Consider the following 24,875-nt stretch of genomic DNA (forward strand, 5'->3'; position numbering starts at 1 on the left):
ATGTTACAATAATCATTCGACTGACTTGACAGTTCTGTAAAGGGAATGTGCCACGGTAATAAATGCATGATTTCGTTGTGTATTCTAGGGTGGAACTCTTTTGGGGAGACCAAATATTTGTTCGCGCGGTCGACCGCCGAGATTGCCCCAAGAGCGAATTTTTCAGAAAGTCGCGGCGGATTTCTTGCTATCAACCAATCAGCTTGTACCACCTCCCTTGCATCATTTCCTAAAATAGAAACTTGTGCACATGGCTTTTCCAATTTGCTTGTGGGGTACAAACAATGGATAAAACGGAAGTTTTGATTTTAGAAGTTGAAAAGAATCCAGTTTTGTTTGACAAAGCTGAAAAAACTTACAAAGAGACAGTAAAAAAGAAAGATATTTGGAAGGGAATCGGAGAGAAGGTTGGACTGACAGGTGTGTGATTAAAAAAAATTCAATTTATTTTGCCTGTTTCATCAATGGTATGGAACTTATAAAGAAAATAACAATTCATTAATTAATTACTTTTTAATTGACTGTTGTCACACTTTGTTTAACAACAAAAAAGGCGATCCGCATTGAAAGCCGTCGACGGTTTTCCGCGTTCGTGTTCGCGCTCTATTTGAATAACTGAACTGATGAAAAGTCGAGTTCGCGGTCGCGTTCGCGCCGGTCGCGTTCGCGTTCGCGCCCTGTATAAACCCACCTTAAGGACGCCTTTCAGGTGTGACGGAGCTAGAACTGTCACAAGCACTTATTCAAACACTGAACTGAGCGATTTTCAGATTATATAAGTATAATAAGTATAAGTTAGAAGTTATTTTTATTTATATCGGATTGAACGAAAGGCGCAGTTGTATAGGGGGCATCAAAACGATTTCTGCCCCTGTTCTCGGACTAAAAGTTGCACGCGTTTTCAAGATCAAAGGCTATAAGCGCAAAAACTCATACTAGATATTTTCTATTTTTCTTATTTTCAATAGGGTTCATCCTAAATGAGGGTGATTACAAACACTCACACCAAGAATTGTGCTATCTGGAGTGTTTACGAGCTGAAAATTGGACTAGTTTTCAAGAACAAGGGCAATTTTTCTGATTCACGATTATAGGGTTGATCCTTGGGTGATAACAAACATTTACACCAAGTTTCGTAAAAATCTGTCAATAATTGAACCTTCTAGAGGTTTTACAAGATAAAATTGAACGCAATTTTAAGAACAAGAACAATAAGGAGTGATATAAAACACTCAAAATCCGTCACCAATTGCACCTTCTAGAGTGTTTACGAGTATTACAAGAACAAGGGCAATAACTCATACTAAGGTAGGTATTTTTTTTTCGATTTTTTATACCTCTACATGAAATGGGGGTGTATATTGCCGTCGGTCCGTTCGTCCGTCGGTCCGTCCACAATTGCTCGTAAACACTCTAGAGGGCACAATTCTTGATGGATTTCGACGGAACTTGGTGTGAGTGTTTGATATCATCCAAGAATGAACCCGATTAAAAATCCGTAATATCGAAAAATATTTAGTATGAGTTATTGCCCTTGTTCTTGAAAACGTGTTCTAGAAACACTCTAGAAGGCACAATTCTTGACAAATTTCATGTGGGCTTATAACAAATGTTTGAAGAACGGAACGTTCTGTGATATTCGGAAATAAAGAACGACAATCAGTATCTGTCAGTAATACCGAGAGAATCATAAACTAGGATTATGAACTTGTCATGTTAGTTTAATCAATGATAAGATCATGATATTATATAGACAGGAGGATAATATTTTTTTTCAAATTTCAAATTTAATCCTTATTTTTAATCTCAATCAAATTAAGTCATTAAGTCATCTAAACTGGATTGTAAAGCTTTAACATAGACTTTATTCACTATTTGGAATTTAAGAATGCTTGTGCTCTAATATAAGATAAATAAGCTTATATAGTATGTAGTATAAGCCCACTGTCAGCTTTGATTCTAAATAAAAATATTTGGCAGTATATCTACACAGTAACAATTACCAGTATGAAATATTCAACCTTCATTCTTACACTTCTTTTGAACTTTTTGGGACGATACTGTATAATATTACCAAATTTCATTAAAATCTGTCAATAATTCCCAACCCCAATAACAAAACAGTAGTAAAGTAAATGAATACTTTAATTATTGTGGCCAAAATATACTCAAATTAAGACTATACGCGTCTGTAACCTATTAACGAACAAATATAATGAAAACAAGATGAAAACCAATCACAGGTATTGAAAGGGTTAATCTGACCAGTGCTGACCTAAACTAATTTACACCTAAACTCATTGTACGAAACAAAATCGAAATATCTTCATTTATACTTAAACTCACTCTACGAAGGAGAAAATAAAATAGTTAAAGGAGTTGCCAATTAAACATTTTATAGATAAAATACTAAAATTGCATCCTGTAAAATTAGCTCTCTCAAAGAGAAAATTATTTGTCTTATTAGCCCCTTTCAAAGACTAACAACAGTTGACTGTTGACTGTTGACAGACAACTATTAGCTTTTAGTAGAGTGTTGAAAAGGCTAACAAAAGTCTATTATTATTAACGTGGTAGCCTACATCGAACTCGAGGCAGCCTACATCGAACTCGAGGCTACTTATTCTAATGATGATAATAATAATAATAATAATAATAACATGAAAATGAATGTAGAAATTGTAAGCCTTTGATCGCGCACAGTTTCTTCAGTATGCAAAAGAAATGTGAATTGGGTAAGAAGATTCGTGGCGGCGCCAACCTCCCGTAGGAGGCCTATAGGCTACATATATGCGACAGACTCACTCCAGGCCCGTAGCTAGTGGGCAATAGAGAGGAAGTGGGGGAGGCCCATCTAAATTTTGTTTTATAAGAAATGACTTGTTGAGTCTATATTATAGTTGAGCACCATTCAAAAAAATGAAATTCTGAGTCTGGTTAATCTTGATTTGGCGCCATTTTGAGTTCTATTATGTTCGTGGCAAATAGTTCTCGACCATTCGTAAGGCAATTAAGGGTTCCTCTTAATTAGCAGTTTCACAATTTTTTGTTATTGCAACAAACAAAAGGAATGTTTTAAAGGCAATAGACCAATAATAAATTTGGAATCAAATGTGCATTCAAGCAGGAATAAAGTAGGAATTATTGGAATCAGCTGAGGCACAAATTCTGTATTTTAAAATACGTGGCAAATATTTTACTGAAAAGTTATGATTCGAATTCTTTAAAACTCGAACTATACCCATCCTATCTCTTTCAATCAAATAAATCTAATTTGAAACAATTCCTGTCAAAGAGTTTGGAGTTACCTCCCTTACTCAAACAAACTACGTCGCAACTATATGATCGATTCGAATAAAATTCTACAATACGTTAAATATATATCGGATCAGACCCTTTTCCAAATTTCAGAGCGTCGCCTTGTTAAATTGAGATATAACGAAAATAACAAAACTTACACCCACTTGTGTTAATCAAGTATATATTATTTGAAACAATTCCTGTTATAGAGTTTGAAGTTACCTCCCTTACTCAAACAAGCTGTACGTGCTACGCCTAGTAGCGCAACTAGATGATCGATTCGAATGAAATTCTACAATACGTTAAATATATATCGGATCAGACCCTTTTCCAAATTTCAGAGCGTCGCCTTGTTAAATTGAGATATAACGAAAATAACAAAACTTACACCCACTTGTGTTAATCAAGTATATATTATTTGAAACAATTCCTGTTATAGAGTTTGAAGTTACCTCCCTTACTCAAACAAGCTGTACGTGCTACGCCTAGTAGCGCAACTAGATGATCGATTCGAATGAAATTCTACTAAATTCTATTAAATATATATCAGACCACACCAATTTCCAAATTTCAGTGCGTTGCCCTGTTTATAAATCGAGATCTGACGAGGGCTTAGCTATAGACTCGACAAGTCATTCAAGTCATCTAAATTTTTCAGGGGAGGGGTGAGGGGTGACCTAGCCCCGCCCCCTCCAGTTATGTGCCTGCTGCAGTTGCTTGTTAATATTTCTGCAGCCTACTCATAGGCTATTAAAAGTATGCTTATTTTCAATAGATCCAGCCCAGCAATACTTAGCCCAGCTGACCTTTGGTTAAAATTAACATGCAATTTGGTAACTTGGTTTTATTGAAATAAATAGCTCTCTGAGAAATAGGCATTTTATCTACAAACAATGATAGACTTTATCATATAGTCATAGGTCAACGGCAGTATATATGTACATGTTTTTTCATTTTTTTCTTTAACTTTCTAGGATCATTGAATAGATACCAAATTGAGAAGTTTAGTAGAAAACAGGATTGGGACTCATTAAGAGACGAAATATTCCAGTGTTATGATGCTGATGAAGTTCCAGAATCCTTTGCATGTAATTTATGCCAGAAAACAACAGACAAGATTTACAGATGTTGTGATTGCTGTCAATGGCAAAAACTATGTATTTGCTGCTTGTTACAACGGCATAGTTACCCCAATCTTCATATTTTTGAAGAATTTAAGGTTAGTGTCAATTTTGAAATTACTGATACAGAAAAAAAAAACGTTTATAGAATGCTAGGAATTGTAAAGAGTTGAAGTATATTCTTAACATTCATTAATTCAAATTCTATTAATTGTTAATGTTACTTTGTTGTCATTCAGCTAATTCTTTAAATACATTTATTCATATTTTGCTTTTGTCTTAATTATTCTTGGCCACAAAGATGTGCCAATCTGTTCAAAACCTTTCTATGATTGATAGCAATAGCATTTATGGGTTGCTTACCTTTCCTTACCTGAGCTAGTGTCGCTCAAAGTTTAAATGAGATCATCCTGCTTATGCTAATTGGCCACTGGTAAAGTGTGAATTGTTCCCACAAGAGATCATAGAGCAATTAGCAATAGGAAATGCAACCTTTTATGTTTTTTGTAATATATGTTAGTGTTTGTAAAGCCTACCAAGATAATTTATGTAGTGGTATGGTGGTATGTATAATAATGATATTGATGATGATAATTGTAGGAGAAAGCCTTCATTGAGTGCAGTACTGATACACCAATATGGAGAATTTGTCACCCATGTGATACAAAGTACCAAAAATCAATGATTTTAGTTGATGATAAAGGTATAGTACACCTACATTTCATTGTTGGAATGCCATTTCTTTGATTCCATTTCTTTTACTATGAAGAAATAATTTAATTGCTGATGTCTTACACAGTTATACAATAACCATGTTACTCATAAATTTGATGTAAATTGTATTTCAATAAAAGTAGGTTGTGATAAGAAAAAAAAATTCCATGTGTTTGATATTTAATGAAGTTTAAATGAAAAAAAATAACAGATTAAAGGAATGATCACTTGGATATATTCATTTGTAATATAGTACAGAGATGTGTAATTATTATATGTTTAGCCAGGTTTCAGTTCAAATTGAGTATAAATATTTTTGCAGGTAAACAACATAGAAGATTACTAGAGTTTTGTAGTTGTGAAAAAGAAGCAGTGACTTTAACCAGATACAAATTTTGGCCATCAAGTGTGAGGTGTCCTGCAGTTGCCTTTAGCTTTGGAATTAAACAGTTCATCTATAAAATCAAAAGATACCAAGTCCTATTATATATATTCTTTATTCTTTATTATATAATTTGTACTTTTGACAGAATTCTTATTTTTAAACATTCTTTTGCAGGAGGTCAACAAATAGCCATTCGACTATCAAAACAAATTAAAGCCTGCAATATGAAAATTAAAGACGCCCTACCAACCTATAATGAATTATACAATACCAACAAAACATTTAAAGAAATAACAAACCAGGATGAATTAGAAAGAAACAGCATTAAACAAAAAGCCTGTAATTTAAGATTACTAATTGAAAGGGCAAGAGAGGAGCAAATAATGGTTAAGGAAGAAATGACATCAACATACAACTATTTTGAGCATCAACTTGACAATCTAAAGGATGTTTTAAAAGAAACTAACTCTGCAAATAGAGAGGCCACCATATTTAAAGAGGGGTTGTTACTGGAAATTAAACTTTCCAGTCTTTATGAACAATTTCATAAGTATGTTGTTTTAAAGGAAAATGCACCTTTATTTTCTATAACTTTATCTTATGAAATGAAAGTAGAAGAAATTTGTGATGATATATGTGATGATATTTGTGATGAATATGATGATGATGACGTTGATGATGATTATGACAATGGTGGAAACTATGGGGATGAGGTGCATTAATATTGATATCGTTAGGATAATGTTTTTCAAGAAAACAAATATGTGTTTTAGAGGTTAATACTTTCCAAGAAAACACTCACACGTTGTAGAGAATGTTTTAAAAAAAAAGCCCAAAACACGTACTCGCTGTAGAGGATAATGCTTTTAAAAAAAACCACCAAAAACACCCACTCGAGGATAATGCTTACAAAGAAAGCAACCACTAGCCATCGAGGATATTGTTTTTTTCAAGAAAACACCCACTCTCAGCAGAGGATAGTGCTTAACATAAAGGATAACGCTTCTTGAGAAAACACCCACTTAACGTAGAGTTAGTTCAATATTTTATGATGTTGTATCATTCTCTTTATACTTATTTTTACATATATATATATAGAGATTTTTAAAACAAAACAATCTAAAAGCTAGTGTTTTATTTTCCTTGCTTCCATTTAGATTCCAGATTATTGTCAGAATATATAAATACATATATTATTGGGCTGGATTCCATCACATTTAGACGGCAATAATACATATGATGTCTTTCCTGGCCGGAGTTCGACAGAATTCCACCTCATTTAGTATAATGATACATATAATGTCTTTCCTGGCCGGGGTTGGACAGAATTCCATCACATTTAGACATATATATGCTTTCTGGCTGGATTCCATCACATTTCTAGACGGCAATGATACATATAACGTGTTTTCTGGCCGGAGTTCGGCAGAATTTCGCCTCATTTAGTATAATGATACATATAATGTGTTTTCTGACCGGGGTTGGACTGGATTCCATCACATTTAGACGGCAATAATACATATGATGTCTTTCCTGGCCGGAGTTCGGCAGAATTCCACCTCATTTAGTATAATGATACATATAATGTCTTTCCTGGCCGGGGTTGGACAGAATTCCATCACATTTAGACATATATATGCTTTCTGGCCGGGTTGGGCTGGATTCCATCACATTTCTAGACGGCAATGATACATATAATGTGTTTTCTGGCCGGAGTTCGGCAGAATTTCGCCTCATTTAGTATAATGATACATATAATGTGTTTTCTGACCGGGGTTGGACTGGATTCCATCACATATAGACGGAAATAATACATATAATGTCTTTCCTGGCCGGGGTTCGGCAGAATTTCGCCTCATTTAGTATTATGATACATATAATGTCTTTCCTGGCCGGAGTTCGGCAGAATTTCGCCTCATTTAGTATTATGATACATATAATGTGTTTTCTGGCCGGAGTTTGGCTGGATTCCATCACATATAGACGGCAATAATACATAAAATGTGTTTTCTGACCGGGGTTCGACTGGATTCCATCACATATAGACGGCAATAATACATATAATGTGTTTTCTGGCCGGTGTTGGACTGGATTCCATCACATTTAGACGGCAATAATACATTTAATGTCTTTCCTGGCCGGTGTTCGGCAGAATTCCACCTCATTGAGTATTATGATACATATAATGTGTTTTCTGGCCGGAGTTTGGCTGGATTCCATCACATATAGACGGCAATGATACATATAATGTGTTTTCTGGCCGGAGTTCGGCAGAATTCCACCTCATTTAGTATAATGATACATATAATGTGTTTTCTGACCGGGGTTCGACTGGATTCCATCACATTTAGACGGCAATAATACATATAATGTGTTTCCTGGCCGGAGTTCGGCAGAATTCCACCTCATTTAGTATAATGATACATATAATGTGTTTCCTGGCCGGGGTTGGGCTGGATTCCATCACATATAGACGGCAATAATACATGTGTTCGGCAGAATTCCACCTCATTTAATATAATGATACATATGTGTTTTCTGACCGGGTTCGACTGGATTCCATCACATTTAGACGGCAATAATACATATAATGTGTTTCCTGGCCGGAGTTCGGCAGAATTCCACCTCATTTAGTATAATGATACATATAATGTCTTTCCTGGCCGGGGTTGGGCTGGATTCCATCACATATAGACGGCAATAATACATGTGTTCTGCAGAATTCCACCTCATTTAGTATAATGATACATATAATGTGTTTCCTGGCCGGAGTTCGGCAGAATTCAGCCTCATTTAGTATAATGATACATATAATGTGTTTCCTGGCCGGGGTTGGGCTGGATTCCATCACATTTAGACATATATATGTTTTCTGACCGGGGTTGGACAAAATTCCACCATGACATTTGGGCGGCAATGATAGAATCTTGGACAAACCTTTACATGCAGCTGATAAACTTGATGTTAATAGTATTTAAGAAAAAGTTTTACATGTACCTAATGAACATGATGTTTGTAGTATCATGGACAAAGCTTCTCTTACAGCTGATATACTTGATGTGTATGGTATCTGGGACAAAGTTTTACCTAATAAACATGTCTGTAGAATCTGGGACAAAGCTTTACATGTACCTAATAACCTTGATGTCTGTAGTATCTGGGACAAAGTTTTACCTAATAAACATGTCTGTAGAATCTGGGAAAAAAGCTTTACATGTACCTAATAACCTTGATGTCTGTAGTATCTAGGACAAAGTTTTACATGTACCTAATAAACTTGATGTCTGTAGTATCTAGGACAAAGCTTTACATGTACCTAATAACCTTGATGTCTGTAATATCTGGGACAAAGTTTTACATGTACCTAATAACCTTGATGTCTGTAATATCTGGGACAAAGTTTTACCTAATAAACATGTCTGTAGAATCTGGGACAAAGCTTTACATGTACCTAATAACCTTGATGTCTGTAGTATCTAGGACAAAGTTTTACATGTACCTAATAACCTTGATGTCTGTAGTATCTAGGACAAAGTTTTACATGTACCTAATAAACTTGATGTCTGTAGTATCTAGGCTAAAGTTTTACCTAATAAACTTGATGTCTGTAGTATCTAGGCTAAAGTTTTACCTAATAAACTTGATGTCTGTAGTATCTAGGCTAAAGTTTTACCTAATAAACTTTATGTCTGTAGTATCTAGGACAAAGTTTTACATGTACCTAATTAACTTGATGTCTGTAGAGTCTAAGACAAAGTTTTACATGAACCTTGTAAACTTGATGTTAGTATGTTGGAGATAGCTATACATTTACCTAATAAACATGTCTGTAGTATCTAGGCCAAAGCTTTAAATGCAGCCGATAAACTGGATATTTATAGTATTTTTGGACAGCATGCCACATGTAGCTAAAAAACTTGTCTTTAGTATCTAGACTAGTTTTACATGTTATTGGGCAAGATTAGCAAACATGGCCTCAGCAAACACAGCCTCAACAAAGACGGCCCCAGCAAACACAGCCTCAGTTCATGAGCATAGTGTTAGTCTGTAATAAAAGCTTATGATGCTGAAACCTGGTTTTACAAGGATAGACAGTATACAGTGTGTCATATAAAAAATTACATCGCATTATTTCAGTCTTTATCTTAAAAAGTCAAAATATACAATTTGGGTTTTTTGCAGGACCTTCCTTGAACATATTATGTAAAGTCTGTTTCTATTTACAAGTTCTTTTTCACAACCTGCAAAAATATAATAAATAAAAACATATTAGAGTAATCTGTTACAATTTGTTGCATATGCAGTGAATCTTTCTTGAGAAACTAACATGAATGAATTTTTAGACTGACCGTATTGTTATTGTTATTATTATTGTTTTGCTAGTATTTTTACCATTGTATCAATGACTAGATTTAGGTATTTAACAATGATTTTCATCAATGACAACATCAATCATATATAAAAATAAAATAATAGGAACTAATTTTACATTTTTAATATAAGTCTCATTGCATACGCTCCATTAATATACATTTTTGAAACTGAAAATAAATGATATAAAAAATTACCAAATTCTCCTCTGGTAACCATGAAAAACTACCATCTACAGACCACTTAACATAAACTTGTCCTTCTTTTTTCTCTATAATTTCTTCAACTTCATACACTAGAATAGAAACATGCCAGTATTATTATATTATTTATTATATATTATTATCAGAATATTTATTGTTGTTTTCATTTATTCAAACTACACTGCTACTTATGGCCTTCTTTCATTGACTGAAAGACAATAACATTGCAAAACAATTTAATAATAATATAATATAATGCTTAAAATATTATTGGTTTATGCACTCTCAATTTGTACTCTGTCGCTATGAGCAGAAAAATTTATAATAATTGAGGCATCTCAATAAATAAAAACCGGATATCCCATTAAAAGTATATCATGTTGTTGCTCTTACAAAATTTACATTTTCTTCTGTTCACGGCAAATGGATATTTAAATGATATTGGTCCTTAGCAGTTTTTTGCTGTTGGGACTTCGGGTTGTGGGTGGTTTGAGCAAAATGTGAGTTATCAGGTTTTTAATCTAGCCGCCTCAATTATTCTTTTAGTCTTATACTTAAGTTGAGATATAATTAGACACCTAGCTTTGAAAATAAAATAAATTCAGATAGCAAATCGTACTTCACTTACACTTATTCTCTTGGACCATTTTCTTTTTTGTTGTATATTTTCCTATCAAAAGATTTTTTCAATGTTTAAATTATTAAGGATAATGCTATTTTGAATAAAGCTATTGAATTTAAGCTTGTTTCACTTTTTATCAATGGATCTTTAAATATTTGATTTACAAGCTGATTTAGCTCAATTTCATGTAGGGTTATTACATTTTGAAATTGCAATTTGTTGTGTAAGGTCACAAGGAATACCAAAAAATATACATACGTTTAGGTGCCTTTCTTTTTTTACGCATTCCTGAAAAAATGAAGCATTGAAAATAATTAAAAAACAAACAAATTGATAGGGAAACACAATGTATATAATATCAATTTTATTTCAGATATTAATACATTTTATGGCTATAATTTATTTCCTCAATTCAGTTTTATTTTTGACATATTGGAGTTAGTGTCAATGCCTTTGAATCCCTATCATAAAGACGAGACAATTTTGAATTATTTGAGCATTTGTAAATAAACAAAAAAATAATTTACCTGTTTCAAGGACCCCTCTTTTAGATACCTGTTGCAAAAGATTATCCAAATCTGAAAAAAAAAATATTGTGTTGTCGTTTCATGTTAGCAATATAGATATAAATGAAAACTGTCACTGAAAAGTTTTATTTACATATATTGCGTTTGTTCCAACAACTAATCATACTGATTTTGATAATTAGGTGTTTAGAGGCCACGAGTCTTGTTCTTGGTTAAAGAAGACATTGAGAAATTCTATTACCTGTTGATTCGAGAACCTTAATTTCGTTTTCTGGCAACTCTGCTGCTATTATTTCTCCTGAAAATATATCAAGTCAAACTTTTTTTTTTACAATAGTGTCATGATCTAAAATAACAAGTCTCAAAGACTTTAATTTAAAATTAGAATGATGCAAATAGAAGCTTAGTGTCACTTATAAACATACAAGGCTACCTCTAAATTCCTGTAAGCAAAGAAAATTTTGAAAAAAAGTAATTATAATATCTACCTAATGTTTCTGGAACCTCTATTTCTTTTTCTGGCAGTTCTGCTTCTAATATTTCACCTGAAAAAATGTTAAAATAACATAAAGCCTTACTATACAATAAACCCATGCATTATATCTGATAAAAATGAATCATGCCTAAAACCAAACATATATTTAGTCAAGGGTAATAAAACAAAACTGTTCATGAATTATCACTAATTTTGGACTTAAACTCTATGTATACTAAATTTAACCACAATGATATAATACAACTATATTGTGTCTATATAATGTAAATGTATATTGTTCTTGTAAACAAATTATATCATGAAAAAAAAGAAGAAAAGGATTCCCATAACTGGTTATTGTTTACTTACCATGCTCTTTTACGTTTCCTGTTTCTGTTGCACTAAAATTTCAATAAATATAGATAATTATACATTTCTTGTGATATGACTGTAATTCCATAAACCGACTGACAGCACTGTTTAGTCACCTATTATCCTTTATTCACTAAGTTATGTCAAAAGTTGTTTTCGAACAATTGTATCTTACTGAACTACATATAACACACACAAACGTAGTTCACAGCCATTTTGAACCTCTACCTCGACTTATTTATTCAAAATTTGTATAAAGGCAATACTTTTCACGAAGTGTTCAAGTCAAATTTTAAGGCCATTTCTAAATATGAAATATTAAAACCCTTAAAACCTCTTAAAATTCAACTTATTAAGGCGAGACATGAAATCAAAATGGTTGTGAACTACATTAGTGTGTGTTACTTCCATCTTAGAATGGCAATCGTATACCGAAATGGGTAAGAACAATTTACCCTCCACATTTCATGCTCAAAATAATGCTTCAAATGATAACATTTTCAAGGACAGTGTCCACAAACCACAAGAAATGCTGAACTACAAAGCCAAGATTGCAACATAGGAGTAATGGTTTCTAGGCAAAAAGTCAAAAAGAGTGTATCATAGTTGACCATAATCTTGTGACCATGGTGACGGATTTATCAATTTTCCTCCATACTTACTTTCCTGGATGAAAAGTTATCGACAGCTTAAGAATAGCTTCCATAGCGCCATTGCTGTATAAATGGGGCTCTTTAAAGACTAGTTCAGTTGCTAAACCAATAACTTTGTGAGCCCCATTTATTATTGCCTTATAAGGCACAGCTGTCTTGATTCCAGTTGAATTCTCTAGAAAATAATGTTTTGAACATCATAGATTTTTTTCTTCTAAAAACAGATTGGCTTTGTACAATCTGAATCAGAGAGGCATAGCAAAATTGGTAGATATGTCAAATTAAGAAGTTCATTTTTTGTTGATTGTTTTAAATTACTATTTAATGCAAAAAAGGAATAATGTAAGGTACAGATATTTCATAATCATCTGTAGAGCCGCTTAATTTTAAAGTTATATCATTATTTCAATTACCCCAACAGTGACGGAAGTGCTCTCTCAGCTGTTTCTGTAACTTTTTCTTTTTTTCTGAGTTCGTTGGTGGGCAAGTAATAGCAGTTGAAGATGTTGTCTTGATATCTAAAGAGAAGAGTTTTGTAACAAAATGAAAAAAAAAATATCTAAAATGTATCCTTAATATTTGTTTTACAAGCCAACAGAACTTAATATAAGCTCATATCCCTTTCCAATTGTATATCTGTAATCCAGTATAAAATGATAATCAGCTTTAAATGGTATTCTTGATGGCATTTTTCTGTTTCCAGGAGGTATATAATTCTCTACATTACTAATATGATGATCGTATTATACGTTACTGTTTTCTATCCAACTTTCATTATTTGTTACATCTATTAATTTCAATTTTGAATTAATAATTCTTTAACTTTTGCTCTATTGAATATTCACCTCCACAAGAATAAAAAATAAGTAAATTACACTTGCCTGATTTACAGATGTAATCTTTAAATTTATCAAACATCTCTTTGTTGAAAAATGATTCTGCTTTTGAGGTAACAAAGCAGATATCATTCTTGCTATTGAGAATATCTTCCGGATCTGTACCAAATCCACCAATAGCAAACCCCACTTCAGCTAAAGTCATAATCTAAATCCAAAAAAAATTTGAAAAGTGAAGGCAGTAAATATTACATTATTAAATTCTAAAATCAGATTCTATGAGGGTAATTATTATAGACAATGGAAATCAATCTACCATAGAATTTGAATTAGATTTCCATATTCCCTATGAACAAATGATCGTGTTTGACTCACCGAATTTTGGATGGCCTTTATTTCCTGTGAGATAACCTCACTACGTGATCTTCCTTTCAGAAGAGTACAACGAAGTTCTTTAGACTCGGTCTGAAACTTTTTGACAGAGGCTGGGTCTAAAGACTTCCATTGTTCCCCTAATTTTTTCAGATAGTCTCCGCCATCCATATCACCTTAAATTATAAAATCATTTATGTAATTTCAGCTCCACTATAAATACTGTGGCGGGGGTCACTTTACTTGTGAAACCAGGTTTACTCTGTCTTACTTTACACCCAATCCAATTCAGCAACATGCCAATTTTAATAGTTAAAGGGACTGACGCACAATTTGAGGTGTTTATTTGAGTCTTCAGAAGTACTAGAAATGTTTGAAAACCACATAATTCCTTAAAAATTATCTCAAACTAGGAATTACTATTTCCTGATGTCTTTTCTATATGGCAGTGTCCAATAAAAACACGATTCGTCTTTTTAACTTTCAAACGGACAAACATGGATTTGAAGGCTCAAATTTTGTTGGCGAGTTGTGAACACTATTACTGATTTGTTTAGCTAAAATATTCCTGTTTCTGAGACTAAAGTATGATTGATCAAAAACTGGTGCACCGGTCCCTTTAATATTTTTTTTTAGCACATTCAAAGTGATAGAAGCTTCAAAAATCAAATTTAAAGAAATATAAAATAAATAACACAAATTGCCAGTACCGTATCAGATAACTTACATCAAAATATGTTACATGATCGACAACAACCAAGTCTACCAGAATTAAGACATGAAATAAAAATATTGACAACCTACCTTTTGGTTGACCAGAGGCAAACAGACTGTAAGCTGTGGGCCCCCTTGAATACTTTCTACATTTAGGATACATTTTAGAGTTTCCATTCTGTATCCTGTTTTGCTTAGCCCGTCTGTTTCCTATCCATACCTAAAAATTTGAAACACAGATTGATTTTTAATGTTTTACAGAAAATATTTAACCTTATGAAACATCATTAAGATTTACCATTAGCATACATATTTTCAAACTTAAAACTTATATTTTCTTCTGTATTTTTGAAACTTACAAGATAAATCAAAGCAATGTCTCCAAAATTTTGAAGTATGTAAGGTTTTAAAAGTTTATGATGTAAGCTTATATGCATTTTTAGGTTACAGACAGTAATGTTGTTACAGATGTCCATCTTAATTGTCAAACTTACTTTAACCTTGTCTTCAGATAACTCGTTCTGCAGCCACTTTGACAATCAAGGTATGGCATGGTTAGGCCAAAGTACAAAGTATGGATCCGAACCGCAAAACAAAATCCGAAATCATTTTGACGCATGAGACATTTTAGATCTCAATAGATTGAAATTCAAAACAGGGTGTAGGGTGGTAGGGGAGGGGGCATACTCCGGGCCAGCCAAATTACTGAAAGGGCCTAGATCTTTTGACTTGATTCTAAATCTCGATTGATCATTCGCGTGCATAGCCTGTAAGTAACAGACCCCATCCGCAACAAAACGTGATCTTGGCCTAGCATCCCCCATCCCTCCGCCATTGGCCCCCGTAGAAAAACTTCTGGCTCAATCTAAATAGATTGTAGTCTTTTGCGTTTTGGAAGTTCTATAAGCCCAGCTAAAAGATGTATAAAGATTGCCGGCGGTTGTTACTTACTTGTTCTATAGATGGTGTAGTCATGATTCTTGTCTTTCTTTTGCTAATTTGCTTCGCTTAAATTCGAGATGGATGAGCCTATTCTACTTTTTTCCCGCGCTCCGAACACGTTCGAAATTTTCATTGGTAGATTTATTTACTCACCGCGCATGTTGAACATGCGCACAGTGTAGGCCTTTTCTTATCTTTTGTTAGCCTTTTCAACACTCTACTAAAAGCTAATAGTTGTCTGTCAACAGTCAACAGTCAACTGTTGTTAGTCTTTGAAAGGGGCTAATAAGACAAATAATTTTCTCTTTGAGAGAGCTAATTTTACAGGATCGGGTGAAAATTGGGCTAAAACCTGAACGCTTTTTTTAAGAACAATGGCAATAACTCAAAAAAATATTTTTCGATTCTTCTGATTTTCTATAGGGTTCATCCCTATCCGGTCCGTCCGTTTTTATCTGATTTGGATGAAATTGGTGTGGTCATTTATATTAATGAGATTTGGACAAGTTCGAATTTGACGATCTTTCGATGAACGGTTCTTGAGTTATTACCATTACACAATATAGAGTATAGTGTCGAGGAATCTTTAACGTGCACAGCCTGTAGCAAACGGGGCCCAGGTTTATTGTCCTATCCGAACGACTAGACACCTTTTCCATGCCAGCCCCTGTTACCTGCATCACTGACAGGGGGAAAACGGGTTGAAAAATAGGAAGGCATTTTCTCGACATATGCCGGAATTGAACCCTAGACCTTCAGATTAGCGAGCAAGCATCTAACTCACCGCGGCTACTCATAATTCATTTGAGATAAAACAGAGGACATATTACACAAAAGAAGTTGCACTATTTTACTACAAACATTTTCCAATTTAGAAATGACACTTTACAGTTGAAAATGTACTTCTGGTATTTATCAAATATGACGGTGGTTTATCTTTTAAGATTTTTGGAAGATGCTAAATGAATTATCTGAATGGATTTTAGTTAAGTTACATGTGAATATAAACATCTGAATTTAGAATTTCAATCATTATATTGTTTGAATTATAAGTAGTAGGTAATAACATATTTTACAATTGTCTTTGAATCAGTGTATTAGACAAATCGGTAGAGCATAGATTAATAGCGCAAATTGACCTCCATACAAACTAGGAGTTCACTTACTATAATACATGTCTTTTCTATTTATATGATGAGTCGTCTTTTTAACTTTTCAAACGCGGTTAATTCTGGACACACAACTTGGGATATAAACACTATTAATGATTAGTTTAGCTAAAATAAATTCCCGTGTCTGTGACTATAGTACGATTTGTAAAAAAAAAAAATAGTGCATTGTTAGAAAACATTTCTTTTAAGCATGTTCATCTTGGTTGTTATATAGAAAATATAACTAAAGTTCTTATATAGTTTATTCCGATAATGTTAGTCTACAGGTGGGTTCCTTATGCCTCTTATTGGTGGATTGACTTTACGACCTGAGCTGTCCGTTATCCACAGACAAAACTGACTAAAAACGATGTTGTCTTGGTTTATAAAGACAATACAGCAGTAACGGACATTACAATAGAAAACAGAAACGTTAGTATGTAAGTTAATAGATGATAGATAAGAACATGGCATAAAACACAAATAAAAACTACTAATCTTATTCATTAATGGAGAAATATTATTTGTTCCATTGTTTCAATGACATTGGTATTTAACCACTCTCATCTGGTAGTTGATAATCATCGCGTGATAACCTTCTTCGTATATTTCGGCCACTTGACCACCGGGAGAGTGACGTATACTAGATTAGAGGCGACCGAGTTTTCGCTGGAAGATAAAGTACCTTGGAAGATGCCTGAGTGCATTTTCCAACAGCATCTGTGCCTTTAATAATGATGCAGGTATCCGAAATAATATGCGGCAGAGTGACAGATTAGTCTGCTCAAAAATGCCAACTGATTTGTTTGTCAAGTGCTGTAAGATCAAACGAAAATATCATTTCACAAATTTCGGAAGGTACATTCCGCATTTTTTGTATGGGTAGAAAATATTTTATGCTCAAATTTGTGAAAACTATACATCAAAATCTAGAGAAATGTGCCCTATAACATAATATCTGAAATAAAAAAATCCAGCCGTAATTCTTAAACGCCAAAAATATTGAAGCTGTTAGAAAACCACTGTACGGATTTGAATAAAATAAGCGCCAAATAAAATCCTATTCGAATAATCTTGGACCTTAAACTCACCAAGAAATGCCAGGAAATCGTGTTTCTTGGAGTTCCAATTCTCAAAATTGTCTATGGAAGGTCCCTCAAACACTATACAAACAAACTTTAAACTCGCGTCTCAGGGATTCTAATTCCAAAAATTTTATAGGAGAGCTCCCCCAGATTAACCGTTTTAAAACATTCAGTTTGATCAAGAGGATACATAGATATAAATAGCATACTTTAGAAATATTGATATTGAAAACTTTAAACTTAAATATGATGTTGCATTATTTTCATTCAGAAATACCATACTGATATTAAAATTATGAAACCTGTATCAGAACTTTTCAAGTTGACATTATTTGCTTTGTGCCAAACACTCAATAGTCTATCTCCGGTAAATTAGTATGATAAAGAGTACAAAGTAACCTGTACAATGCAGACTATAAAATATATTCCAACGGTTAACTATTAACTAGACATCATTAGTGGTAAAGCTTTACACTTAATAGGATAAGTAAGATTGGTAACGTGTAGGTGTACATTAGCTGTTTTCAAAACTGTAATATAGGTAAAAACGTGACGCCTTAAATACTGAATTGGGAAATAGGAAAATAGTTTGATATTGTCAATATGTAGGGTTCCCCCACACGCTTCAATGTTTAAGGAATTTAAAAAAGGGAATTGATATGTTGTCATCTTTTTATGATAATAAAGTTTTATTGTAGCCCACACTGCACACGTAACGTCATTGCGAAAGAATTAAATGTGCATTAAATTAAAACTAATACATCTAACAAAGTATTAAATTTTATATTTGGAAATTACTAAAACAAAAAAACATAATAGTAATGAGCATTAACTTAAATCTCGTGCTGGGAGCCGCGGTGGCTCAGTGAGTTAGACGCTTGCTCGCTAAACCTGAGGGTCCAGGGTTCAATCCCGGCATAGGTCGAGATAATACCTTCGGATTTTTCAACCCGGTTTCCCCCTGTCAGTGATGAAGGTACGAGAAGCGCCTAGTCGTTCGGATGGGACAATAAACAGAGGCCCCGTGTGCTACAGGCTGTGCACGTTAAAGATGCCTCGACAGTTGGAAATCGAAAAAGAGCAGGCTTATACCGCTGTCCTGGCAAAATTTCCCTCATTGCACCCTGCATTGCGTCGCCTGTCTTCATTAGCCCACATGGTGCAGAAAAGTAGGACGTAAAACTCCATTCATTTCATTTAAATCTCGTGCTCTTTGTGCAAAATCTATGAGCAAATCTTTTTGATTAATAGTTTATAATATATATAGTATTGTAATCATTATTTACAACATCGATAACAACTAAATATGGTTCAACAACTACAATCCAGTGGATAGAATACTGAATTTACTGGTATTGACTGAAATACTAAAAGAAATTGGCCGATAGGAGGATGCGCATGTCTTTGGACTGATGTTGAGTAAATATACCGGAAAATATGTGGCAACATCTGCGCTTGGCACATCATGAAATCTGAAAAATTTGCTGATACGCTTTTTGTATTTGACAGTTATACCACTGATAGGATATGGTCAGGGCATTTCCCTGTCAATTAAAATTTTTAGAACTCATTTCCAATTCATTTCTAAGGAATTCCAAAATTTCAATACAATTCCATGCTTTTGTCTAACGAAGGAAAATAAATGACAGCTTTCTGGAGGGGCTCAAGCTATGTTATTTCGTGACATATGCTCTATAAAATATATGCCATTATGCACAAAATCAATTTTGTTAATCCCGCGATTGCGCTTTATGGCGCTTCCACTTGTAAAAAATAAAAACCAGCAGCCTTAACATAAGAACAGATAATTTAAATATTGAATTTATCTTGGATTTTGAAATGTAATCCGGATATTCATTTGATTTGCTGTACTTATAGAATGTGTTTATTGCGTGATATACTTTTCGAAATGTTCCTTCCCCCTCAACTTTTTTGTGTCTGAAAGTGGTCGTGACATGGTTGGTGTGACATAGCAAATCTTATGTCACCATCTGTATTTAATCTATTTCTTGAGGTCGAGTTGCCAGTTGATTCTTTCAAATAGCTAAAGAGCTTTTTAGACGCCTGGTTCACATAATATTTTAATTCGATCCTAAACCACTACTTGTCTTAAAAAGAGGTTCATTTGTATCACATGTGGGGTTTACTTGTATCCGCAAGGGTCACTACTATCTTACATGTCTTTATGGTGGGATCCTGTCAGTATCTTACCTTATTTAAACCACATTTGAAGCAGTTTTTCACTCAAAAGCTGCAGTAAAGTTGACAAAATATTAGAGAAAAACTGAAATATAACATTTTATTTTGATAATGGTATAATAAGAATATCACAAAGCTCACATAAATAGCAACAAACAAAATAAAAATAGAAGGAAAAATATAATTTTACAATAAATTTGATATAATTAAATATAATATATACTGATGTTTGGAATGTTCGAATATAAGAATTGTTTGGGAACATTCTCTCAAATTTTGCAATCATTCTGTTTCTTGGTAATTTCGCTATACTAAATACATTTCGAATAAAACAATATACCTATATATATATATATATCAAACAATACATGGTCTCTTCTAAAAGGAATATGTTAAGTCGATAAAATTGAGTTCACATTGAACTATCGTCATAACCGTATGTCTTAGTTTTAATTTCATAATTCGTCATTATTGTATGCTGCATACTTAATAAAAGAAATAGCCTATCTAAAGGCTCATCGTCCTTCTAATCAATAAATAGATCGAAGGGTGGTTCATTTTGTCCAAATAGCTTCGTAAGAGGTGATGAATATTTACCAACCGTTTTTCATATGAGAGGTGTCCGTTCTCATTTGATCAGCGTGTTCAGCATAAAATAACTAAGAAATTCAGCTCAAGTTTTGATTCAATCAATAGTTAAGAATTTGAGAATGCATTTCCCACTATGCAACTAAATAATTTTATTTTCCGTCTTTTCATTAATCTGACTATTCTCGAAGATGTCTACATTACTTTAAGATAACAGTATTTTGGAAAGTTTTCCTTTTGTAGCGTACAAAATATCAGGCCATGTCTTAAACCTAATTATTTAGAAATAGAATATGTTATGCAGTTAGGAAGAAAAAATATAATATCAAATGAAAACATGCGAAGATATACTGAATTATCCTAAGATATTCTAGCTATCTCATCTTGTACACTGGCATCCTACACTCATATCTACATCCACAAACAACCAACTTCTTCTCAATGTTGTCGGAATTCTGTGATCACTACATCTTGCAGCTAAACACAATTTTAAAACTTGGACCGAAACAACAACAGACGTACAATTATAATGTCCATACCAACACGTATCACTCATACACTGCACCTCCAATATTCTACTAGGGTATAAATGTTCGCCTAGAATTTTCCAATGAGAGTCTGTTACACAACTCCATGGTAGAGGAGCCCCAGGAGCAAATGGTTCTGATGAAGTCCTTCTGCTTAGTCCATAATAATCCATCTCACTTCTTCCAATTAAAGATGCACACACTCCAGTCGAATTCAAATTGATTAATTCTACTATTAAAATTGTCACTGCCATTTTCTGAAAGTGAGAGAATAAGTTAATGATAGAACCATTTTTGTTTATTCATATTAGGCAATAGTGACAATAAACCATCAATAAAACCGTCCCCAATTACACGGTCAAAATAACTCAAACCTTGTCGATCTAAACCTTGTTAAAATGGAAGTAGTGTGCAGTCGAAATAGATCGAATTTGGTCACTACGGATCACGAAAAGAGAATGAATACAAGTTCGTTGAGCTATTTGCGTTAAACAGAATATTTAAAGGGACAAATGTGCCACAATTTGGGGTGTGTTGGGGGAGTGGTTGTTCGATTTGAGTGTTGAATATATGCATGTAGTTTTAAGAAGTAGTAGAAATCTACGAAAATCGCATAATTCCTTCAAAAATATCTCAAACTAGGAATTTCTTTTCCTTTATCTATAGTTGTCCTTCCATATATATGGCAGTGTTTCAAGAAAAGAAGACTCGTCTTTTTAACTTTCAAATGCAGATAATTCTTGACACACATGGATTTAAAAGCTCAAATTTCGACGGTGAGCTGTAAGCACTATTACTGATTGGCTCACTTAAAACAAATCCAGTTTCTGAGACTAAGGTACGATTGATAAAACTCATTTTCGGACCAGACACTATTTTTTTTACCAACTCATGTAAGAATTTCTGTTAAGAAAATACTTCTAATAAAATAACATTTCTCTATAGAGACGTGATAAGAATGAAATGTCATGCTCAAGGCAGTCTTTGATATTGTATCATTATGAATGGTGCCTTTTTATCGTCAAATTAGTGATTGTTCTTGTTAACTGATCATATAATTGATATATTATATATTTAGCAGCTGTTATTGGAAGATTACAATACTGGTTGTCCCTCAGACTTTATATTATAAAAATACCCATAAAAATGGTAAGCACCTGTATGTTTCTAATTACAAAATTAATTGTTTTGCCTGGTTCGTTTTATTAATGAAATTCCTGATGTTTCTATCGGACTGAATGGTACTAGTAGACCATAGCAATTAATCCAATCGAGGACACAAATGCCAATCAAATCAATTAAGGTCACTATGGCAGGATATTCAATGGTTAATCACATGGTATAGATTTACTGAAATGCATGTAGGTAATATGATCACCAGGAAAACTATCATAGTAAATTGGACATGAGGATAATTGGCCACAAGCAAATTGGTCACATGGTAAATTTGTCAAGTTGAAAATCGGTCAAATGATAGGAACATAAACTGGTAACCTGGTAACAGTATTTTATTCACAAGGTAAATTGTTTTTAGTAAAATATGGACAGACGGTCAACTGGTCACAGTAATTTGTTCACAAGATAAACTGGTCACAGTAATTTGTTCACAAGATAAACTGGTCACAGTAATTTGATCACAAGTTAAACTGGTCAGAGTAATTTGTTCACAAATATAAAAATGGTCACAGCAATTTGTTCTCAAGTTAAACTGGTCCTAGTAATTTGTTAACAAGGTAAAATGGTCACAGCAATTTGTTCACAAGTTAAACTGGTCACAGTAATTCGTTCACAAGTTAAACTGGTCAGAGTAATTTGTTCACAAGGTAAAATGGTCAGAGTAATTTTTCACAAGTTAAACTGGTCAGAGTAATTTGTTCACAAGTTAAACTGGTCAGAGTAATTTGTTCACAAGTTAAACTGGTCAGAGTAAATTGTTCACAAATATAAAACTGGTCACAGTAATTTGTTCACAAGTTAAACTGGTCAGAGTAATTTGTTCACAAGTTAAACTGATCAGAGTAAATTGTTCACAAATATAAAACTGGTCAGAGTAATTTGTTCACAACTTAAACTGGTCAGAGTAATTTGTTCACAAGTTAAACTGGTCAGAGTAATTTGTTCACAAGTTAAACTGGTCAGAGTAAATTGTTCACAAATATAAAACTGGTCAGAGTAATTTGTTCGCAAGTTAAACTGGTCAGAGTAATTTGTTCACAAGTTAAACTGGTCAGAGTAATTTGTTCACAAATATAAAACTGGTCACAGTAAATTATTCACTTATGAACTTACCCTCTAAAGTAACTGGTCACCAGTAGTTTTGTCAAAATTATCCACGAGGATAAATTGATTATAGTTTGCCCATTTTGCCCCAAAAAGCATATTTACAAATAGTCATTTTGCCTTTGATTTTCAAGTCTTTACATGCAAAATATCTCTTAAGTTTCATATGTTGTAATTTATGTCTATCATCCTTTGAATTCCGATAAAATGACAAGTAAACAATCTCTCGTGATCAGTGATATTAGAATTTGACTCACGAAGGGAATTTGGTAATGAAGGTGTAGTCTGGTGAAGCTCCGGAATAAGACTATTTTGTAATATTCATGACCTTCTAAATAATTACTTAGACGGTAAAATAGAACAATAATAGATTTGTTGCAAATTGGGATTGAATGAAATACCATTTAAGCCTATAACATAGACAAATTTCCACTGTACCGAGAGATGATTAAACCTTTTAATAGACGGCTTAAGAACATCTTGACATAGATTCATTCGTATGCAAAAAGGTTTGGACAAATAACAAACCATCCCATCGGACAAACGCCCAGATTTTACTTGTAGATCAACCAAAGATTTGGTTGAGAAACTATTTCTAACCTAAAAACATTTTGGTTTTTAACTCTGCGAGCGCAAATTGTTCATAGTAAGACTTACCCATACTGCTTGTGTCTTTACATTGTTAGACCATTTGTATGGATACCATGAAGGCCGCTCTGCTTGCTTTATACCCATTCCTTGGATTAAAACAGTTCTTCCAACCTCTCTTACCAGCTCTAAAACATAGATTCCATTGTTAAAATGTTCACAGTACAGATTAGGTTGCATCTGATACTATTATCATTAACACTCGGTTGATCTGTAACAGAAAGAAGAACCTATTATCACCAACGATAGGTTCTTCTTTCTGTTACAGATCAACAAATCGTATACTGCAGTGAAATCTACAGGATGGCGAATTTTGAGATATTAAGTAGTAAGCACAGTGGTACAAAACCTAGATTCCATCTTTTCATTTAAGTAGGCTTAAATGGTTTTACCTGGATTATCTAACATTACAAAACTTACAACATGGATTTGATCAAAATTTCTTTTCATTTTTGATAACTGATTAAACATTAAAGGGACAGATGCGGTATTTTGGGGGATTGATTTAAGCCTTCAAACAAGAAATTTAACTTTCTATTCATTTCTTTAACAAGCTTATCTTCTCTCTGAAATTTTGGGTATCCGAATGTTGAACGTATTGTTGATATACTCTCTGACACAAAGACATCTTCCGTCGCAGCTTTGCGTAGAAGAAGTGAGACAGGATGATTGAGTCTACTGTATATACATGACGTCATCAACAGATATTCAAAATAAAAAAGATTCAAAATAAAAAGTCTCTTAAAATGACGACTCGTTAAAATAACTTACAAACATAGATGATTATTGA

General features: G+C 33.4%; 3 protein-coding genes across 3 annotated transcripts; 1 reads left to right on the forward strand and 2 right to left on the reverse strand.

Annotated features, from left to right (window-relative positions):
- Positions 1–284: 284 nt before the first annotated feature.
- LOTGIDRAFT_152192 (hypothetical protein) lies at positions 285–9,000 on the forward strand (the record flags this gene model as incomplete). The annotated part of the gene is made up of 5 exons (XM_009045645.1): positions 285–420; positions 4,275–4,519; positions 5,022–5,124; positions 5,458–6,233; positions 8,818–9,000. 5 exons carry the CDS (start codon positions 285–287, stop codon positions 8,998–9,000), a joined length of 1,443 nt encoding a protein of 480 aa, XP_009043893.1.
- Positions 9,001–9,740: 740 nt separating this feature from the next.
- Positions 9,741–15,640, reverse strand: LOTGIDRAFT_152193 (hypothetical protein; the record flags this gene model as incomplete). The annotated part of the gene is made up of 12 exons (XM_009045646.1): positions 9,741–9,761; positions 10,089–10,186; positions 10,975–11,004; positions 11,244–11,294; positions 11,485–11,541; positions 11,732–11,788; positions 12,088–12,119; positions 12,753–12,918; positions 13,589–13,787; positions 13,955–14,127; positions 14,756–14,885; positions 15,617–15,640. 12 exons carry the CDS (start codon positions 15,638–15,640, stop codon positions 9,741–9,743), a joined length of 1,038 nt encoding a protein of 345 aa, XP_009043894.1.
- Positions 15,641–21,009: 5,369 nt separating this feature from the next.
- Positions 21,010–24,535, reverse strand: LOTGIDRAFT_152194 (hypothetical protein; the record flags this gene model as incomplete). Its single annotated transcript, XM_009045647.1, has 3 exons — positions 21,010–21,414; positions 24,095–24,213; positions 24,478–24,535. The coding sequence occupies 3 exons, from the start codon at positions 24,533–24,535 to the stop codon at positions 21,010–21,012; spliced, it is 582 nt and encodes a 193-aa protein (XP_009043895.1).
- Between the last annotated feature and the right edge of the window lie 340 nt (positions 24,536–24,875).

The sequence above is a fragment of the Lottia gigantea genome (assembly GCF_000327385.1).
Source record: "Lottia gigantea unplaced genomic scaffold LOTGIsca_1, whole genome shotgun sequence".
Lineage (NCBI taxonomy): Eukaryota > Metazoa > Mollusca > Gastropoda > Lottiidae > Lottia > Lottia gigantea.